Raw genomic sequence first — 22,393 nt, forward strand, 5'->3', positions numbered from 1 at the left:
TCCGTGGCCCGGCAAGGCCCACCGCCGCCTCTGTCCTCCACCACAGACGTGCCTCAGCCAATCAGGTGCGTCCCTCTGCTCCGCTGCCCAGCCAATCAGCTGGGTTGCCGGGAGGCATCCCCACAGAGGCAAGTCTACGGGGATTAAATATATAGATAGGTAAGGCACCCAGGGTACCTCACCCACCCAGTGGCAAATGGCCAACAACTTTCTCTCTCAAAACAAACAAAGGAGCTGCACAACCTTTAGCTGATGGGTGTTCTCTCTCTCTCTCTCAATAGTAGTAGTAGTAGTATAGAGGTTCTCAATATGAAGTTTTCAACGCAGTTTATATCCTACATATATCGCACATCTCTTAGTTTGCTGATTTGTTCTAGCTATACTTCATAAACCATTGGATTAAGCCACCACTGCCCACAGCATGGAACAACCAGCCAGCAATCTGCGTTCAAAATTCAATGCATGACTGTAAGCAAGTCATTATCCCTTGCTAGCTGCCTTCTGCCCACCAACGTCGCTAGGGTTCAACCCCTCAGCCCCTTCTCTTCCTCAGCGGGGGTTTAGCCCCCACGATCCCCGGTCACCGCTCCACACACACACACACAGAGCTGTGCCTGCCCTTTGCCCAGAACCTCACTCTGTCCCACTCACCAGCTCCCTCCCACCCAAAAGCCCGAGTCCACCCTTAAATTGCACTGCAGCAGGGAGAAACTGAAACAAGCCTTCCAGGAAGCGAGCGCTCGGCCTCGCGCGCCTTCCCGTTACCTAGGCAACCGGCTGCTTTGACACACCCCGCCCGCCAAGGCCCGCCCTACCGAGGAAGAGGTGGCACCACCGGAAGCGACCATCAAAAGCGGCGGTCTGGGGGCGCGATGCCTCTGGTAGAAGAGCCTGAGGCTTTCCTGCAACGCGCTACACGGGAGAGGCTGGAAAAGTTCGCCCGACTGAGAGGTGGAGTTAGTCTGCGCTGAGGCACGGGGTGGGAGCTTTGCTGGCTTGGGAGAGTGCACGGGCCCCTAGTCGCCCTCCGACCCCTTGGCTGATGGGGCAGGCGGCTTAAGAGCCTGGATGGAAGGATTTCTGGCGAAGCAGTCAAGGAAAGCTGGAAGCTCGTCCCGTTTAGGTTTATGCTAGAGGGCAGCTTCTTGTGCCGTGCAAAAAAAAAAAGTGCAGTAGAAACTCGGTCTTTTTACAGTTGGGCCTATGGTGTTTAACAAGGAAGTACAGTGGTTTTTTCTGAAAAGAAAAGAGGAGTAAAAGAAAGAGCAAAATAGAAAATAAACATGCATACTTCAAACTCAATAACCTTATACAAAGAGTATATTTGAGCCATTCCTTTTCCTCCCCCATTCTTTGCAAGGCATCTCTACCTTTGATTCTCCCCTTTCCCCTTAATTCCCCCTCTTATTCTCCTTGTCTCAGACAAGCTCTTTTTGCACTTATTCTTATTCTCTCTTCATCTTCCTTTCTTTCTGGAGTAAGGGAATGCTCGTGGATGACAGTGTGCTGCACCCACCACTTTGTGTAGTAGGAAGCAAAGCTCAAAATCTTGAAGTTTGGTGGGTTTCAAATCCTGATGTTTTCCCCTCCTGCTGTTATCTCAACAGTGTAATACTATGCATGTCTACAAACAAGTAAATACCACTAAGTTCAATGAGATTTACTCCCAGGGAAGTGTGTGTGTATAAGATTGCAGTCCTACAGTATCAGTGCCACACCTTCACCTAATACCTGTAATTCCCATACCAAATTTTACCAAGTAAAATGGAGCATGCTCACAAGCAGCAGCAGAAAGCCTGGGCCCTTTTGTGTGCCCACACTTAGAATCAGCATGTTTTCAAAAATGCACAAGTTAAACCTCAAAATAGGATCGCAGACTGTGTACTGTGTTGTTTTATGCACAAACAAGACTGTCTTGTATTGTAAAAAGTAGAAGAGCTCAAAAGCTAACAAGGATAAAACACTCCAATGTACTCACTGTGTGTGTCATCTCAAAACATGGACAAAAGTTAGGTGGTCACATTTCATTGAGAAAATGGCATGACAGTATCATTTCAGCTATCTCCTTTCTGTAAAGGACACATGCACCATCCCCCAAATGTCATGAGATGAGGTAGAGGAGTTACTGCCCAATCTAGTCCCAAGAATGTCTGTACATACAATCTTCTTAACAGAAGTGTATTTGGGAGCCTCTCCACCCATTGTTGATTGTGTCTAGCTCTTGTGTCACAGAGAGAGATACATTGGATCAGAAAGGTAATGTGTTATTCCTGTTCCTAATGCAATAGAGCCCAAATTCATAAGTATTTGAGAGCCATGGTACGGTAACTTGATCTTTTAGGTTGCAAGGATTTTTTTTTCTGTTGGTGTGAAGTAAGGGGCATGTGTGTCTGCAGATGTCTAATGGAAACAGATTCTGACAATCACTGTCTAGGCTACATGGATTATTTTATCTGAACCACACACAGAGTTCACACACTCTTATCTGTCTTGTAAGAAAAGAAAAACTACTCTTTTGATGGCACTTTCAGATTGGATGTTGTGGCATTATTCCAATTTGTTGATTCATTCTTTATGGGAGTTCACACAACATCATCATGCATCAATTGCTCACCTATATTTTCCCAGTGCTTGAATTCTCACACTTATTAATGCAGAAAGTCTTATTTATTTAAAGTACGATTTTAGAACACGACAGCTCATTGGCCACACATGTGGATTATTGTCAGCACTACCCTTCTGTCTTTTTGAGAGAATGCATGCCCAAGTACAACAGACCGCAGCAGAAACATGAGGGGTAAAGGGGGAAGAGTCAGTCTACTGCATCCCTAAAACATGCTATATAATGATGTGGAAGGAATATTTCAATTCTACATATAATTGCAAGAACAAATGCAACAAGTGGGTGGTGCTACAAGGACCTAGTCTGGAAGTGTCTGAAAATGTTTTTCTTTATGTAGTGTCAACCTATTGACCAAAAAATACTAGTAATGAAGCATATGTAATTTTATTTTTTGAATCCATGCTAGTGAATAAATAGGGATGTGCGAACTGGCTCGAGGTAATTCAAGCTAAACAGGGCCCAGTTTGGTTCGACTTTGAACCAAAAAACCAAGCCGGCTTGGGGTTATAGAAATTTTTTAAAAATTATTTAACTTATGGTCGGGTCAGGCAGTCTCCGGGGGTCTCCGAAGGTTTCCCCTCCCCCGCCAGCCTCCGCCTGGTCTTCTTAGGGCCAGTTTGGCCTGTTTTAGGGTCTTGTCAGCCCTCTCTCAGCTCACGGTGGCCATTTTGAATGCCACACCACACATGCACTGGCTGTTTGCATGCCTGGGCTACACAACAGGAATATCTTTATCTTGCGCAGGAATAGCTTTCCTTTGGCAGGCTCCTTTTTTCAGATATATTTTTCCATATCCTTGGTTTTGGCAGGAAAAAAAAAATCAAAAACGATCTGTGATATAGATTGTAATCACTCAAGTTTTTTGTACACTGAACTTCAGCAGTCATAAAAATCAGATCTTTGTGAACCCTGATGCTTTTCACTTTGCTTTCCAATCCCTGCCAATCTATTGTCATGTGCACGATAAAAATAATTAGGATATGAGTCTGCTGCAGCCAGACCCCCTACTGTCACAGACCCAATGTCCATGTACTGTAAGAAAATACCTCATTCTTCTATGATGTGTTAATTAAATAGAAATGACTCCCACTATCTGATTCTGATTTTGTAATGGCTAGCTTGGAAAATAATTTATAGTTCAACCACAGCATGCTTTGAAAGTACATTAAAGGGAGGTGGAGAGCCAGTTTTGTGGTAGCAAGCATGCATTTTTCCTTTGCTAAGCAGGATTCACCTTGGTTTTCATTTGGCTGGGTTCTGCATGTGAGCTCTCTCTGCTGTAAGATATTCCCCTTAGGAGAGGGGGGTCATAGCTTAATGTGCTGCATGCAGAAGGTCCCAGGTTCAATTCCAGGTTCAATCCCTGGCATCTCCAGTTAAGGCTGAGCAACATTCCTGCCTGAAACCTTGGATAGCTGCTGCTAGTCAGTGTAGAAAATACTGAGCTATATGGACTAATTGTATGAGGTATAAAGCAGCATCCTGTGTTCCTAAAGGATAGCAAAAATTTTTCCACTCTCCAACAACACTGATTATGAGTATGACAGGTTAGTTAAAGGGCATTCTGAGATAATTAATCTGTTTTCAGTTATCTTCAGCATGCACTGGAAAAATGTAGTGTAGTAAAGACTAGTAGTATCCAGAAAAATCTGTATCTTCTGGATACTACTAGTCTTTACCACACTACATTTTTCCAGTGCATGCTGAAGATAACTGGTAATTTTCCAAGTTTTCAAGAAACATCATGCTTAAATGTTTGCTTATAGAACATAACTGATTTATCTTATTGTTGGAGTTGTTTTTGTAGTATCAGCAAAGTGCTGCACATTAAAAAAAACTACATTAAAAGAATATTATGGGTTTGATCTAGGGTTGTACACATGCATCCATGGGCCCACTGGAAATTTAAAGCAGTTGGGGATTACGGTGTTTGAAGTGTCTGTTCTGTGCATGGCTCCCTTTGGGAATGTTTAAAAAACAGTTTAGAAGTCTGATGGGAAGTGAATGTTGCCAGTAGTTTGGGTAAAGGGAAGAATTATGGCACATGTGTCTCTGGATAGTAAGTATAGGGCTCATCGATTCTATAATTGTTATTGTTATTTTTACATTTATATCCCGCTCTTCCTCCAAGGAGCCCAGAGAGGTGTACTACATACTTGAGTTTCTATTTATTCTATTTTCTATTTCTATTTATTCTATTTATAATATATTTCTATTTATTCTATTTATAATATATTTCTGGTTTTAAATAAATACACAAATTAATTTCTCCTGTGATATCTTCCGCATGTGAAGTTGCTTGAAATGCTTTTGTGTAGCTGCAGCATCACATGAGCAGCCTAACATTTGGAAGTCTGTGTATTTATAAGAATTCACATCCCTCTGCTTTTCTGACTTCTGACTTGTATCCTACTGAAGTCAGTTTTAAAATAACATAAAGGTCAGTCAAGTACTTTTGTACACATGTCATTGTTACTTATAGTTTAATGCACACTGCAAAACCAATCAAGGGTTACAGGACTAAAACAACTAGACACTTTCCTGTTGTATTTAGTAAAATCAGAAGTATTTCTGCAACAGGAAAGTGCTTCTGCTTGTGTATACATACATGTTTGTGCAAAGGAGGAAAGAAGTTGTGATGTTACAAATAGCAGGAAAGGATCAGTATAAACAGAGACTGGTTCAAATGACCTAGAGACTCAAGTGAATATGAAACCAAGAAAAAACCGTGGCTGAATGAGGAGCAGCAGCTTGTCACAATTTGTAATTGGTGGCCTGCGTCAAGACTAAGGAAGTTCCATTCAGAGGAGTGGTGATTTTCACTGATCTCTCCTTGACTCTCTGACGTGAACTATAACCCTATAACTCCAGAAAACATGTTCCTAAGAGACATGCAGTCTTCTTGGACATAAAGTATATTTGGGGGCGGGGGGGGTCACAGTTAACTTCGGAGTGAAGGGAAGATGGATGAAAATCGGTCCTCCCTGAAGCACGTGATGTAAGTTTGCTGCACTTTTGCTTTCTTATTCTGGGTATCAGCCAGAGCTTTCTGAAGGCCATGACAAGGATTAGTTGGGAACAGCTGAGGACTGCTGATGAGCATATAGTGGGGGGATGGGGGAAGAGATTATGAAGTCTGGAAAGCTATAGCGTCTAGCTGGATAGGCAAGGAGTTGGGACCACACGTTAAAGCTCAAGTTTTGTTGTGTAACAAATATCTTAAAACATATTGAACTCCTTGGCAAAATTTGAAGGCCAGCTCTAAGTTAAGTACAGTATTTTTTCTGCCAATCAGATATGCAAGAGGATTTGTAATAAAATGACTTATCTTCAAACAGGTAAAACAGTAAAGAATGGAGAATTCTGGGATGCTGTTGTAATAACAGCTGTTGACAAAAACCAGGAAATTGCTTACCAGCAACAATTATCAGAAAAGTTGAAGAGAAAGGAACTTCCCCTTGGCGTTCATTACCACGTTTTTGTGGATCCACCTGGACCTAAAATTGGTGAGAGTCCATTACAGCATTCCTTGTTATTATAAATTGACAGCAAAGTTATTTTAATCATAGTAAAAGAATTAAAGGCATAGTCCCACCAAGCTTACGATTGTTACAAGCATAAGCCTATGTATGTTTCCTTGGAAAAAGTCTTATGAGTTCAGTGAGGCTTACTCCCTAAGTGTGTATAGTATTGTAGTCTAATTCTCACCCATTAAAATTAATGGGACTTAAAGATGCTTAACTTTATGAGGTTGTGCCTCAAGTTTTTAAGTGTCTAACCTTTCAGTCATCTGGTAAGCAGAAACTCAGCCAGTTTGTGGTTTAAATATTCAGTATAATTTTATTAATTTTCAGACCGATTAAAAGATTCTCATTCTGGTGCATATTATGACAGCTGTATCTCTTTCACTGAAAGATTTCCAGAATGCCATTAGAAGTGGAATTATATTAATTAAATCTCCAAAAATATGTTCAAATACTATTATTATGCTTCTTTCGATTCAAGTGTGTCATTCCCATCAGTATTAATGAGTTGAATGTTCTTTTGGATGACATACCAGTTGAATAGATCTATTAAGGTTTATTTAACTTAACTATTATTCTTGGTGCATTCTCATCAGATGTTATGGGGTCTTTGATTGTGAGACTATGTCCCTTAATAAACATTATGTGGAGAGGAGAAGAAACTGGTTGTAGGGTTGTTGTTGTTGTGTTTTGTTTTGTTTTTGCTTCAACCCCTCTATCAGCTCATATCTAGTTCTGTCTTAAGATACAGGAACATGGCATCTGCCAGCAAAAACCTGTCATAATTTCAAAGTTCTTTTTTTAAACTTTGAAAAAATTCTCAATGAGCTGTTTTGGCAGAAGGAAAGGGCTACATTGAATCATTCATGTGCTGTATAGGAGTGTTCTTGAACCGTGGTTCAAGCTCTGGTTTGAGCTCTGATTAGGAAAGGGGAGTGGGAGCTTTAAGAAAGAGGAGCTTCCTGCTGGGGCGGCACTTGCCCAAGTACCCCTGTGATGCGCCAGCATGCACATGGTATCCGCATATGTGCAGGTACCATTTGCATGGTCAGCAACACCATGATGACCACACAAATGGTGTTTGTGCATGTGCGGATGCCATATGCATGCTGGCACCATGCGGGGGTACTTGGGCTTAGTGCCACCCCAGCAGGAAGCTGCATGGGTGCCAGAAAGCAGGTAAAGACCTGCTTTCCTCTTTCTTAAAGCTCCTGCTCCCAACAAGGACTTGAGCCAGTGCTCAAACCACGGTTCAAGCACACCCCTCATACTGTATACAGAATATGGTTGATGCTCCCTGTTTCTTGCATTACTTGATGTCTCTTGCATTACTTGGGTGGACATTTAAACAGCTGCTGTTAGATTTTAGAGTCAACTGGCAGAGGTCACAATTCAATGAGGCATTCCTGTGCAAAAAACAAAATGCCAGTCAGTGTTCCCTGTAACAGGGATTTCCATAGGCCATTGTGGCTGGGGATGATCTGAACAACATCTGGGAATCCCTATTACAGGGTAATGGGGATCTTGCCACAAGATGTGGTGACAGTCACTAGCCTGGATGACTTTTAAGAAGATAAATTCATGGAGGACAGGTCTGTCAATGGCTACTAGTTTGAGGGCTATAGGCCACCTCTAGCTTAAGGGGCAAGATGCCTCTAAATATCAGTTGCAGTAGAACAACTTCAGGAGCGAGGGCTTGCCCTCCCCTCTTGTCTGTCGGCTTCTCAGAGGCATAGATGAAACATGATGCTGGACTAGATAGGCTTTGGGCCTGATCCAGCAGAGATTTCCATATGTCTAGGGTACACTGGTGCCAAATATGGAGGGGTCAACAGCTCATCCTTGTCTGGATTTCAGATGGAAATAAAAGATCTGGATCGAGATCCATCAAGATCCATAAGAATGGGTAATGCACTTACTGCTGCAGCTCGTTGAGGCTACCAAGCCCTGCCTACATGCCTTCAGCGTGCTATTTAAAGTTGGGCTGGGTGCCATGTTCTTCAGTTCTTTTCCAACCACTGTTGCATGCAGTCCTTGGACTGTCGCTCCTCATCAGATTAGTCTTCTTTTTCTGAGTTTATTTGCGATTTAACAGATGGATTATTGGCTTTGACTGGAACAGCTCTCGTACTACTCTGGCAAATTGTGTGGAACACCTTTGGAACTTCCCTGGAGTTATTTCTGAAATTGGAACAGACTTGGACAATGGATTGGATCACCCCTAAAATGGCTGAGGAGAAATGGACCGTCAAAAGATGTACTGTCTGTAACGCCAATCTCCCTTCGAAGGATCTCCATGACTTGTGCTTAATCTGCTTGGGGGAAGATCACAATGTCACCTCATGCAAGATTTGCCAGTACTTCTATAAACAAATGAGAAAAAATTGGGCTTTACAGCTTCACACCGCAATTTACGTCGAGGTGCTAAGTCCCTCGAAGTCAACAGAACCCCGCCTTTCAGCCTTGACCTCAAAGGCTTCGATGTCAACTCCAATGCATCCTCATACGAGGCCACAACCTTCAACATTGAGTTTGGCACTGGCATCTTACTGGATACTGAAACTCTCATCGAAGTCCACACCAGAAGGTTCGAAAGTGAAGAGAAAACTCCTACGGTTTTACACACTCCTCATCTGCAGGGGAAGCACTTGCATTGGGAACTAGATCTCCTGGCTTCCCCTATTATTTCCAAGAAGATCAGCCTTGGAAACAACCTCAAACAAGATCTTGCCCTCTGCCACCTACAGTGATACCCCCAATTCAGACAGTGCCAGTACACACTTCAACAGCCATGCAAACAGTTTCCTGGCATCCAGAAAAAAATGTCAGCGATTCAACCACGCAAACCATATATGAAAATGTGGATATGGGAACACAGACTTTAGACATGCCAGCCCCACAAAGAACAACTTCCATCGAGACTCAGACTTTTACACTTCCTTCTCTATCTCACTCCCCATCGGATCACCATGGATCTTCGGTCTTTGAATCTGACCCACTCTCATATCTCCTAATGAAGAGATGAAGGCATATCATTGACATGTTAGGGATATTATTTTATTATTTATTAGTTTACATTTTATAACCCGCTCTTCCTCCAAGGAGCCCAAAGCAGTGTACTACATACTTGGGTTTCTCCTCACAACAACCCTGTGCAGTGGGTTAGGCTGAGAGAGAAGTGACTGGCCCAAAATCACCCAGCTAGTATCATGGCTGAATGGGGATTTGAACTCAGGTCTCCTCGGTCCTAGTCCAGCACTCTAACCACTACACCATGCTGGATATGGCGAAGGCTCTGGACCTTAAATCGGAAATGACTACAATTGATGACCCGGTTTTTTAATTGGCCAGGTCAGAATCCACACAACCTGTGGCCTTGCCTGTACTTTGTACTTTGAGTCATCACGAAAGCGGCACAATGTGCATGGGAGGTGATCCACACATCAACTCCTGCATCTAAATGACTGAAAAGTCTGTATTGAGTCCAGACAAAGAATAATGAATTCTTTAAAACATCCTGCACCCAATTCATTAATCATTTATTGTGCTACGTCATTGTCTTCAAAGTCCGGTCACAGACATACCACTCCAGAAGACAAAGAAGGGAGGAAATTAGACCTTCTAGGATAGATACTTTATTTATGGCCAATGGCCAAAACAAGACCTTCTAGGAATATTTATTATTTATTTATTTAACACATTTCTTTACCACCCCAAATGCAAGTCTCTGGGCGGTTTACAACAAAACAACAAATATAGATTTACTCCACCTCCTGTCTGTCAGTAAAAATTGCAAATTATTCCACCTGCACAGCAAAATATACTCAGGGACTATGGGAGAAGTTACAGAACTCCATGGATGTCCTCTCCCCTGAAGAATTTAAAAGAAAATTCCAGGAGACTCTGGATAAGTCAGCTGCACTTACCAAACAGCAGTTAAGTATGGCCAAACACTTGGCTGAGTTGGAGTGTTTGACATCAGCAGTCTCCCTACACAGGCATGTGTGGCTTCTCTCGACAAATTTGCATGGAGATATGAAAGAATGGATTGAGGGATTACCTTTTGACAGGAAAGGCTTATTCATTAAAAATACAAGCTCTACCATGGAGAAGATGAAAAAAGTTGAAATTCACGGGTAAATATTTTATATGGATATTGTAGTCTTGTGTGTGTGTGTGTGTGTGTGTGTGTGTGTGTGTATACATATATAAAAACTGTATCATTGTTACCCTTAGATCTGACTCTGAAAATTAGCCTGTGAAGATACATATCTAAATCCACTGACTTCTCATAGCTCTGCATTGTGTAAATAGGTTAGAAAGATCTAAAATCAGACTGATGTATCTGCAAACACACATTTGAATAGCACCTTGTGGGTTCCTTTCCCATATATGAAAAATTATTTTATTTATATCCTTCCTTTCTTCCAAAGACCTCAGAACACGTAAATGGAGTTGCCCCATTTTATCCACATGATTGTGAGGGAGGTTAGGCTGAGAGGCATAACTGGCTACCTAGTGAGCTTCATGACTGAGGGAAGATTTGAATGACCTACTTTCCAAAGGGAAAACATTTCTCACTTAGCTTATTTAAGTCAGCCCAGATCCTTAGTCTCATACTGCAAATGAGTGAATATTCATGACATAAATTGTATTCTGTTGTTCTTTCTAAATTTAAGTATATATTGAAATATTTTGTAGGAAACGGTGGATCAACACTTCATGTCCTTCGGTGCTTGGAAGAGCGTTATGGAGATAAATGGGATTCTTTGACTGTCATATTAATTCATTCTGGTAATGTTTTCCTTCCAATTACACTGCTCTTGCATTGTGTGTCTCCCATACACACACTTTAAAGAAAATATACCAGTAAAGATGAATTGGAGTTTTCTTTGCTATAAAATAAAACTTGTTAGACTGATTTATTTAGGTCTAATCATCCTCATGATTTCCAACATCATAGGCTGCAAAGGATGTGGAAACAACACTCTAAAGTCCTTGACATGCCAGAAGAACACAACATAAAATCTAAATGTCTGTATGCAACGAGGCATCACTCCTGTATACAGTAACTAAGCTAGGAACATAGGAAGCTGCCATATACTGAGTCAGACCATTGGTCTATCTGGCTCAGTGTTGTCTTCACAGACTGGCAGCGGCTTCTCCAAGGTTGAAGGCAGGAATCTCTCTCACCCCTATCTTGGAAATGCCAGGGAGGGAACCTGGAACTTAGATGCTCTTCCCAGAGCGGCTCCATCCCCTAAGGAGAATACCTTACAGTGCTCACACATCAATTCTCCCATTCAAATGCAACCAGGGTGTACCCTGCTTAGCTAAGGGGACAAGTCATGATTGCTACCACAGGACCAGCTCTCCTCTCCTAAAATGAGAGTAAGTTACACATCATAAAATGAGATGATGTGTAACTTGCTTAAGAGACATAGTGCTAGATTTACAAATCCTGGGTGATTCTTAGCATATGATAAGAACAGCCCTGCTGGATCATGCCCAAGGCTTATCTAGTCTAGCATCCTGTCTCAAAACAGTGGCCCAACAGATGCCTCTGAGAAGCCCACAGGCAAGAGATGAGGACATTCCCTCTCTCTTGCTGTTGCTCCCCTGCAACTAGTATTTAGAGGCATTTTGCCTCTTAGGCTGGAGGTGGCCTATAGCCATCAGACTAGTAGCCATTGATAGACCTGTCCTCCATGAATTTGTCTAAGCCCTTTTAAAAACCATCCAAACTAGTAACCATCCCCACATCCTGTGACAGAGAATTCCATAGATTAATTATGCACTGTGTGAAAAAGGACTGCCTTTTGTTGGTCCTTAGTTTCCCTGCAATCAGTTTCATGGGATGACCCCTGGTTCTAGTGTTGTGGGAGAGGGAGAAAAATCTATCTCTGTTCACTCTCCCTACTCCATGCATAATAAGTGATAATGAGTTCTAATATATGATGTAGTCATTGGAATGCCAGACTTCTCACTTGACATGTGATAAGTTGTATGCATAATAGCACTCTCCTCTATAAGCTTGCACTGGATTTGAGCAAGCAGTGAAATATGCACATGGTTGCTTTTTTCCTGTATGGAAATGCTGTTTTCCCCAAAGGACTGCACTTTGAGGACAGGGCCATTTACGGTTGTAAAAGCTCACTATTCTCTCATAATTCAAAGGATGATTATTTATCATTAAGCAAATAAGCATATTAACACTTGCTTTCTGAACAGTGTAGCTTCGTGCAAGATAGCTACTAGTTTTTATTTAGGCTTTTGGTGTTAGAAGAAACAGTACAACCCCCTCTTTCCAAGTCATCATCAGTTTTCTTTCAGAATCCCTATGAAGGCCCACATCTATGACAGTTTATATAAATAGCACTTTGATTTATACACATTTTGAAATGTCCTATTTATCAGAATGTCCTGTAGACAATTCCAGATAAATGTGTTGGTTCTGTATATAATAAGGATATCTCCTACAGAGATGTCTCCATCTGTTCACTCTTTCATGTTTACAAATTTTACTTGTGATAAGCAAAAAAGAAAACATAAAACATAAGAGTGAGATGACACCATCTTAAAACAAGCACTTTATAGTACACAAGATTAAGATGTAGACATTATCAGGAATTAAGTAAGTATCGTATCACTTGAATTGCTACACTGCAACACTGAATGGATTAATTGCTACACTGCAACACTTATGAAGATAAAGGCCTTGTCAAGCATGATATATCCCATGGATTTTACATTTATTTATTTTGGTGCATTTTTATACTGCCCCATATACAAATCTGGGTGGTTTACAATTTTAAGACACAAGCAACAATTAAAACATTAAATTTAAACCAGTCCCCAGAAACATTCTGCTGTGACGCTTTTAATGGATTCTTTGCGGACAAAATCTCCTGTATTCGGGCCGACTTAGACTCCACTACTTTTGCAGGGTCTATGAAGAAGGTGTCCAACAATCCCTCTTGCAATATTAGGCTGGATCAGTTTCAATCTGTGACTCCTGAGGATGTGGACAAGCTGCTTGGGGCAGTGCGCCCTACCACTTGTTCTCTGGATCCTTGCCCAACTTGGCTACTTCTATCTAGCAGGGAGATTGTTGGAGGTGGCCTGGTTAATATAATAAATGCATCACAGAGGTAGGGTGCCTCCTTGTTTGAAGGAGGCAATGACTAGACCACTTCTTAAGATGCCTTCCCTGGACCCCTTAGCGATAGGCCAGTCTCCAATCTCCCTTGGTTGGACAAGGTGATTGAGAGGGTGGTGGCCAACCAGCTCCAGGCAGTTTTTGAGAAAACTGATTGTCTAGACCCATTTCAAACTGGCTTTCGAGCTGGCTATGGGTTGAGACAGCCTTGGTCGGCCTGATGGATTATTTTTACCAGGGAATTGACGGAGTGTGACTATGCTAGTTCTTTTGGATCTCTTAGCGGCGTTCGATATCATCAACCATGGTATCCTTCCGGATCACCTGGGGGAGTTGGGGATAGGGGGCACTGCTTTGCAGTGGTTCCGCTCCTATCTCTCAGGCAGATTCCAGATGGTGGGGCTTGGTGACAGTTGCTTCTCAAACTTGGAGCTGTTATATGGAGTCCCTCAGGGCTCCATTCTGTCACCAATGCTTTTTAATATCTACATGAAACTGCTGGGTGAGGTCATCTGGAGGTTTGGTGCTGGGTGTTATCAGTATGCTGATGACACCCAAATCTGCTTCTCTTTTTATCTTCATCATCAGAAAATGGCATTCATTTTCTAAATGCCTGCCTACAGGCAGTAATGGGCAGGATGAGGGATAACAAATTGAAACTGAATCCAAGCAAGACGGAGGTGCTCATTGTAGGGGCTCAGAATCTGAGGGATGACTTAGATCTTCCTGTTCTGGATGGGGTTACACTCCCCCAGAAGGAGCAGGTGCGCAGCTTGGGAGTACTCCTGGTCCCAGGCCTCACCCTGGTACCTCAGGTAGAGGCTATGGCCAGGAGTGCTTTCTATCAGCTTCGGCTGATTCAACAGCTGCTTCCATTCCTTGAAGAGGATGACCCAAAACAGTGGTGCATCAGCTGGTAACCTCCCGGCTTGACTACTGCAATGCACTCTATGTGGGCTGTGCCTTTGTACGTAGTTTGGAAACTTCAGTTAGTTCAATATGCAACAGCCAGATTGGTTTCTGGGGCAACCCAGAGAGACCATATTATGCCTGTTTTGAAACAGTTGCAGTGGGTGCCGATATGTTTCTGGGCAAAATACAAAGTGCTGGTTATTACCTTTAAAGCCCGGAACGTCTTAGGTCCGAGTTATCATAGAGAGTGCATTCTTCTGCACAATCCACATCGCACGTTAAGGTCATCTGAGGAGGTTCGTCTTCAGTTGCCACCAACATGTCGGTGGCAACTCAGAGGCGGGCCTTCTCTGTAGCTGCTCCTGGGCTATGGAATGCACTCCCGGCAGAAATCCGTAATCTGAGTTCATTATTGGCCTTCAGGAGACCTATCTGTTTGGCATGGCCTTCCAGGTTTTTTAAACTGTTTTTAAACCATAAATGTTTGGCCAGGTTTTCCAGGGTTTTAAAAACTGTTTTGATTGTTTTAATGGTTTTATGTTGTTTTTACAGTTTTTGATTTTAACAGTTAATTGATTTTAGTTTTGTTTTAATGTAAACCGCCCTGAGCCATTTTGGAAGGGTGGATAAATAATAAATCAATTAAAACAGTTTAAAATATAGATTTAAAAATAACTTAAACTTTGCATTGCTTCATTATAGACTGGTGTCATCTCGTTTATGTATGTTGCGCATGTGTAAAATAAGCTTTCCAATGTTTTCACCAAATAGTTTACTTAATATGCACAACAACCATTTACTGACTAGTAAGTATCTGGAGGTAGGCCTCAAATTACTACAGAGAGGTAGGGAACACCCACCACCCAAAGGATTTTTTTTTTGTTTTCTTTCCCTTCAGTTCCCCTATGTTTCAGAATTGAATGAACTGGAAAGGGTAATCCTTTGCAATGTTGTCTGCTCATTAATTAATTACATTTGAAGTATCTGCTGTGGAAATGTATAGCTGACTGCAAAACTATTGGGGATTATGTTTTCAGAAACTTAGAGCTGTGGTATGCATTGTATCATTGGAAATTTATAGAAGGGAGAATCCTGAAAAAACTTGCAGAAAGGCTTATTAGTTCTGCATTCATCTCTCCTCATGTTTCCCCCATCCATACAGATGTTGAGGCATTCTTTCAAACAGAAACTTGTTCAGTTTTTCTTACTGATCTCAAGAGATATTTTTCCAATCATAAGGACAGACAAATGTCCGGAAGCATATAGATGATACATGTAAAACCACCGTGCTTGTCATTCTGGATCCTCTTTCACCAGTAGCACATAGCACCCCCATCCCATTATTCTTTTCTGTAAGCCAGGCATGGGTTGACTGCAGGCTTGGCTAATCTGCTTTTGTTGTTGTTGTTGTTGTTTAGGGCTAAGCCAGATGCCAGATAGTGGTGGAGAGGTGAAACATGTGCAAATGCTCATTTATGGCAAAACTGGTTACTTTCTGAAACCTGTGAGTTAGGGATGTGCACGGTCCGGCCCAGTCCAGACCGGCACCGACGGGGGGCCCTTTCTTTTAGGGCGGGAGGGCTTGCTTACCCCTCCCGCCTCTTCGGCCCCCTCCAGCGCCCGTATTTAACTTAAAAGCGGGGCGCTGGAAACCAGCCGCCGCCGCTACCGCCGCCCCCCCCGAGCAGATTAACAATTAAGGGTGCCCCTGCCGTCGCCCGCCCGCCAGCCAGCCAGCCAGCCCTCCCTCCCAGCTGCCCGCCCGCCCGAGTGTGTCCTTACCCAATGCTTGAAGTAAATGAGAGGAGCTACCGAACGGAGCTCCTCTCGTTAGCAAGGCCTCCAGAAGACTGAAGGTGCTTTGCGCGCGTGCGCATGCGCGCGCCACAAAGGACACCGGAGGCCCGGTCTACCCGCCGGGAAAAGGCCGGGTAGACCGGGCCTCCGGCGATCGGAGGCCCGGTCTACCCGCCGGGAAAGGGCCGGGTAGACCGGGCCTCCGATCGCCGGAGGCCCGGTCTACCCGGCCTTTTCCCGGCAGGTAGACCGGGCCTCCGGTGTCCTTTGTGGTGCGCGCATGCGCGCGCGCGCAAAGCGCCTTCAGTCTTCTGGAGGCCTTGCTAACGAGAGGAGCTCCGTTCGGTAGCTCCTCTCGTTTACTTCAAGCATTGGGTAAGGACACACTCTGGCGGGCGGGCAGCTGGGAGGGAGGGCTGGCTGGCTGGCTGGCGGGCGGGCGACGGCAGGGGCACCCTTAATTGTTAATCTGCTCGGGGGGGCGGCGGTAGCGGCGGCGGGGGCGGCTGGTTTCCAGCGCCCCGCTTTTAAGTTAAATACGGGCGCTGGAGGGGGCTGAAGAGGCGGGAGGGGTAAGCAAGCCCTCCCGCCCTTAAAGTCATACCCCCCACCCGGACCCGGACCACCAAGAGCCGAACCGGTCCGGCAGTCCTTAGAATGGCCGCCAGACCGGTTCGGACTCACCACTACTGTGAGTCATAAATTGTAGTGACCTGCATATATAAGTGCAAATCTACATCTGGATTAGCATTCTAACAGCATAATTTAGGACATGGGAAGTCTTTTTTTGCAATTTTAAACAATTAAAAGTCAGAGATCCTTTCCTTATCATACAGCAATCTACAAATAGATCTCAAGCTACAATCTGCAACTTCTTCTCCCAACAACATACACTTATATCACTTCAGCATCCCTAGGGTGAGGGAATAAGACCAATTACCTTCAAAATACAGCTGTGTAGGTGAAAGGGGCAATGCATATGATTTAAGCTTCGCCTTACCTGTTTCATTAACTGTTGTGACCTGATCCGAGCCATTACAGGTAGGATGTTAGAAATCTAAATAAATAAATACCCACCCATATGGCATGCTTCCGCCCTCAGTTTTCATGTGGTAAATATGTGAATGAGCTTCTCTGTGAGCCCCGCTGCTCATTGAGATTATCTGGAGAGGTTCATCTGCATTTGGTGGCTATGCAGGGATGGGCCTTCTTTGTTGCTGCCCAGAGACTCTGGAATACACTCCCAGCTGAAATGAGAGCCTCTCCATCTCTGACAACTTTTTAAAAGTTTCTGTAAAGACCTGTTTCCTCACCTAAGCCTTTTAACTGGACTGTAGTTTTACTTTTTTTTTTTTTTAAGGTTTTCATTTTTAAATCTGTTTCATGTTGTTGTAAACTGCCTGGAGACAGAGGTTTGGGGTGGTCTACAAGTTTGAAAAATAAATAAATAAATAAATGCTAGGGCTTCTGTAGTCTTGTCATGGCAGGGTGTTTTCACAAGACCACTTTTTTATGCAAACATTGTGAAGAAGAAAGGTGGGGGTGGCGGAATTATTATTATTTTATTATTATTTTGCATTTATATCCCGCTCTTCCTCCAAGGAGCCCAGAGCAGTATACTACATACTTGAGTTTCTCCTCACAACAACGCTGTGAAGTAGGTTAGGCTGAAAGAGAAGTGACTGGCCCAGAGTCACCCAGCTAGTATCATGGCTGAATGGGGATTTGAACTTGGGTCTCCCAGGTCCTAGTCCAGCACTCTAACCACTACACCGTGTTGGCTGGAATGAATAAAGCCATTTTGTCATTTGTTGTTCCTTTAAAATTGATGATAATTATCTTTGAGTGAGGTTCTTTAAGGTGTGTATGTACATGAAAATATATATTTATAATAAAATAAATATATATATATATTAAAAGTGCATTTTTCTTCTTTGTAAAGGTGGATATAGTCAACGATTACCAAATGCAAGTGCCCTGGGGAAAATTTTCACAGCCCTGCCTTTTGGGGACCCTGTCTACCAGATGTTGGATTTAAAACTGGCAATGTACATTGATTTCCCCACCCACATGAATCCAGGTATTTTGATTACTTGTGCTGATGATATTGAACTGTACAGTATTGGACCAGCAGAATTCATCAGGTTTGATCAGCCTGGATTTACGGCATTAGCTCATCCTTCAAGTTTGACCATCGGTACAACTCACGGTGTGTTTGTATTGGAGCCATCATCACATTCAGCAGAAAGAGAACTTGAATACAGATCTTGTCATTGTTTCCTTCATAAACCTAGCATTAAGACCATGCGTCAGTCTGGAGCAGTGTGTGAAAGGAGTAATTGTCAGTCACTTCATTCTGCAGGACTAGGTGACTCTACATTGGACTCTGAGTTTGTTTACACAGATAGTTTATTTTACATTGATCACACCACTGCAAAACTACTGCTGGCATTTTATAAAGATATGGGCACATTATGCTGTGAAATAGATGCCTATGGTGACTTTCTCCAGGCATTAGGACCTGGAGCAACACAAGACTATGCAAAAAACTTAGAAAATGTCACCAAAGAAGAATCGGGTCTAGTGGAAATAAGAGAGAAGATATTTACCCTTCTAAAAGGATTGCCTCTCAATGTTATACTCTTGAATAATTCCAAATTCTATCACATTGGCACTACTCATGAGTATTTGTTTCATTTCACTTCTGATAGAAAGCTGAAATTGGAAATGGGTTTGCTGCCAAATGTTTTCACCATCTGTCGAAACAGTGCAGAAGACTTGGGGAAATCAGCATGTATCATTCACAGTGTACTCAGTTCAAGCTGTTCTGTGGCACCTGGCTCACTAGTGGAGTACTCTAGGCTGGGACCGGATGTTTCAGTGGGCGCTAACAGCATTGTCAGTGGCTGTTGTATTGATTCACAAGCAAACATACCACCAAACACTTTCATAACTACGCTAAGCCTGAGGATCAGTGGAGAAGTAGTGTATGTGAGCATGGTTTTTGGTATAGAAGACAACTTGAAAAAAAATGTGATAACTTTGTCAGAGACACACTTATTGCAGTTTTATGGAGTCAGCATTGGACAGTGCTTGGAGCTCTGGGGCTTGAAGGTTTCAGACCAGCTCTTTTCCGGTGACAAGACCTGTCTGAGTTTATGGACAATTCGAATTTTCCCTCTTTGCTCTACTTTAAGTGATTCAGTGAAAGTGTCATTAGGGATTCTAAATTCAGTGCAGAATAAGTCACCTTTTAAACTGAATAGTTTTAAGCTTTTTTCTGTGGAAGAAATGCTTCACTACAAAGATGTAGAAGACATGTTGACGTTCAGGCAGCAACTTTATGAAGAAATCAGTCTGCAGAGACTAAAAAAGAAATCTGATTTGTAGAAGTGTATTAAAATGGTACATTTCCTCCATACTTTAATTTGAAGAGGATTGATTGCTTTCAAGCCTGCAGAAAACCAGAAGTAAGCAGTACACACATTTTTTTGTGTTTCATTGAAGTAGAAATAATGAAACTGCATTAACAGTGTTATTGTAGCATAACATTAATAATGCAAAAAATGCAGATAAACTAGTCTTTTGATGAAAAAATTAATGAAATATTTCAAATCTATAAAAACACAAAGAGGCAAATTTTCTTGGCTGTCCATTATTATTATTATGTTTTAAGTTTTTATTAATTCAAGTGAAGAATGGAACATTAATTAGAAGTTTTGTTGAAAACCACTTAAAACTTTTTCAAAGAAGAATGTTAGCTCTAGCAGTATTTCATTCTCATAATTGTTTGTTTTAAGCGAGCAAAACAGTTGTGCACCTGAATGTGCTTGTTCAAAGCATTTTTCAACACTGAGACATGAAGAGTGAAAAGTGAATGTTCACAGTACCATTCTGTGTTGCATGTACAAACCCCAGCTCCATCCCACACTTGTTTCAAAGTGGGCGTGAACCAAAGTACACTTTAATGCAACAGTGGAAGTGAGGCCTCACAAAAACTACTTCACAAGCGTGACATTACTTCATCTCATACTATTATTATTATTATTTATTTACACAGACAGGTGTTATTGACTGGTTTGTTTTATCCAGACATCGAGTCCTTCCCAAGGACCTGGGATGGCTGAATTTTATTGTCAATGTTGTTGCTGTTGTTATAGATATCGTCGCAGAATATAGGCTGTTCCCAGTAAAGTTGCTTTTTGTAATTGGCTGATGGTGATTTCTGTGACCCCTATGGTGTTGAGGTGCTCTTCGAGGTCTTTTGGAACTGCACCCAGGGCGCCAATTACTGCTGGGATTATTTTGGTCTTTTTCTGCCACAGCCTTTCAATTTCAATTTGTAGATCTTTGTATTTGGTGATTTTTTCTATTTCTTTTTCTTCTATTCTGCTATCCCCTGGTATTGCTATGTCGATCATTTTAACTTGTTTTTCTTTCTTCTCGACTACAGTTATATCTGGTGTATTGTGTGGCAGATGTTTGTCTGTTTGTAGTCGGAAGTCCCATAGTATTTTTACATCTTCATTTTCTTCAACTTTTTCAATGTTATTGTCCCACCAATTTTTGGCTACAGTTGGTCAGATTGGTCCCACCAGTTTTTTGGCTATTGGTCAAATTGGTCCCAGCAATTTTTGGCTTACAATTTTTGGCTACCAATTTTTGGCTATTATTATTATTATTATTATTATTATTATTATTATTATTATTATTAATTCTAAATTAAACTGTTTTAATTGTTTTATTCTGCTGTTTCTAAATCACTATACAGTGTATACCTCCTCAAGATTCATGTGTTAGGCAGTTTATAAATAAAATAAAATAAAATAATAATAGTGGATTCCAGAATTGAGAGATTGAGAAAATCTTGCCATAATTTCAGTTAGTTATTATTTTATACTCATGCACCTTTGATAGTCTGTAAAATTATGTACCACAGGTATATTAATAGTACCTTTGGCATAAGCATTGGCACCCCAATTATGAATGCCCTCCCAAACTGTTTTTCTAGTGGATTCTTTAATAACTGTTATTCACCAGGTGAAAAGTGTTGTGAAGCACAATCCTAAACAGGTTTAGTCACAAGTAGGGCCCTCTGAATTCACTGAGATTTCCTTCTTGATAAGTATCTATAGAGTTGCAGCCTTATTTAACAAAATCATTTGGCAACTTTTAATTATGATTGCCTGCTTCACTTTTATCTGTTATGATGCTGCTATTTTGTGATCTGATTTCAGTTTGAATTTTGTATTGATTTTAAAATTTATCAGTAAGCTACGTTGGACATCCATCTAATGGAAAAAATGAGATTGAAATCTTATAAATAAATAAAATTTATCTTGAACCAAAGGGAAAATGTGTGTGTGTGTGTGTGTGTGTGTGTGTGTGTGTGTGTGTGTGTGTAAGTAAAAATTGTAGCAAAGGTCAACTGAAAAGAACTTATAAACACACATATATATATATTTGTGTGTTTATAAGTTCTTTTCAGTTGACCTTTGCTACAAATTTTTATTGAAAATAGTGCCGTCACAAAACTAAGCATCGTGGAGCCCTGTGGGTCTCCTTATAATGGCTCCCATTTTGAAGAGCAACTATCACCAAGCTCCACCATCTGAAATCTATCCAAGACATAGAACCAGGACCACTGTAAAACAGTACCTCCTAGACAACCCAGAAGGATACCATGGTTGATGGTACTGAGAGATCCAAAAGAACTAATAGAGTCACCCTCCCTCTGTCAATTCCCTGGTGAAGGTAATCTCTCAGGCCGACCAAGGCCATCTGAACCCCATAGCCCACTCTAAAGCCAGTTTGATTTGGGTCTAGATAATCTGTTTCCTCCAAGACTGCTTGGAGCTGGTCAGCCACCACCCTTCCAATCATCTTAATCATGGGAGGCTGGAGACTGGCCTATAATTCTCCATCACCAGAAGATCCAAAGTGGGCTTCTTAAGAAGGGGTCTGACCACTGCCTCCTTCAGACAAGATGACATCCTGCCCTCCCTCTGTGAGGTATTGATTATATCAGCCAGGCCAGGATATACACCCAGAAGCCTGCTTCCAAGCATGTATGGTTTCTAACTAGATTGGTTCAGTTCTAAAGATGTTTTTTTTCCTTTTCCAGTTTAAAAGAGAAGTAATTCAGTATAGACATACAAGTATGCTTACCTTTGTAGTTCTAACAATCAGACTCATAAACCAAATCCCTTTTCCATTATTACAAATTTTCTTTTTTTAGTCATCCAAAGCTTTTTCATTTCAGCCGTCTTTCATGCAAATACTCATTCACCAGGTTTAACTACAAGATTGACACATACACTTCACATGGTTTATAGACCTAGAATATTAAATACAGCATTTGGATTCAAGTAATTCAAA

The 22,393-nt window shown here is 41.9% G+C and overlaps 2 protein-coding genes across 7 annotated transcripts in view; one reads left to right on the forward strand and one right to left on the reverse strand.

Annotated features, from left to right (window-relative positions):
- The window catches only part of LRRIQ3 (leucine rich repeats and IQ motif containing 3), a 73,391-nt gene extending 72,554 nt beyond the window's left edge, over window positions 1-837 (reverse strand). Inside the window, exon 1 of one of the 5 annotated variants that reach the window (XM_053243159.1) lies at window positions 816-837. The gene's annotated coding sequence lies outside the window, so the exon portion shown is untranslated. The other 4 variants (XM_053243161.1, XM_053243157.1, XM_053243154.1 and 1 more) reach the window with 4 other exon arrangements.
- Window positions 14-20,096, forward strand: FPGT (fucose-1-phosphate guanylyltransferase). 2 transcript variants are annotated; one of them, XM_053243163.1, is made up of 4 exons: window positions 15-951; window positions 5,962-6,129; window positions 10,849-10,941; window positions 17,958-20,096. In XM_053243163.1, the coding sequence occupies exons 1-4, from the start codon at window positions 873-875 to the stop codon at window positions 19,403-19,405; spliced, it is 1,788 nt and encodes a 595-aa protein (XP_053099138.1). In that variant the 5' UTR covers window positions 15-872; the 3' UTR covers window positions 19,406-20,096. The 2 variants fall into 2 exon arrangements, with proteins under 2 accessions (XP_053099139.1, XP_053099138.1); XM_053243164.1 differs by lacking the exon at window positions 10,849-10,941 and having other exon boundaries at window positions 14-951.
- Window positions 20,097-22,393: the final 2,297 nt, after the last annotated feature.

This window comes from Hemicordylus capensis, chromosome 4 (assembly GCF_027244095.1).
Source record: "Hemicordylus capensis ecotype Gifberg chromosome 4, rHemCap1.1.pri, whole genome shotgun sequence".
NCBI classification, from domain to species: Eukaryota; Metazoa; Chordata; class Lepidosauria; order Squamata; family Cordylidae; genus Hemicordylus; species Hemicordylus capensis.

Bases quoted from the DNA above. Each gene is read 5' to 3' on its own strand.
- FPGT (XM_053243163.1), top strand. From the start codon at position 873: ATGCCTCTGGTAGAAGAGCCTGAGGCTTTCCTGCAACGCGCTACACGG. The intron at 952-5,961 runs GTGGAGTTAGTC...ATCTTCAAACAG, and splicing joins AAAGTTCGCCCGACTGAGAG to GTAAAACAGTAAAGAATGGA. The intron at 6,130-10,848 runs GTGAGAGTCCAT...AATATTTTGTAG, and splicing joins TCCACCTGGACCTAAAATTG to GAAACGGTGGATCAACACTT.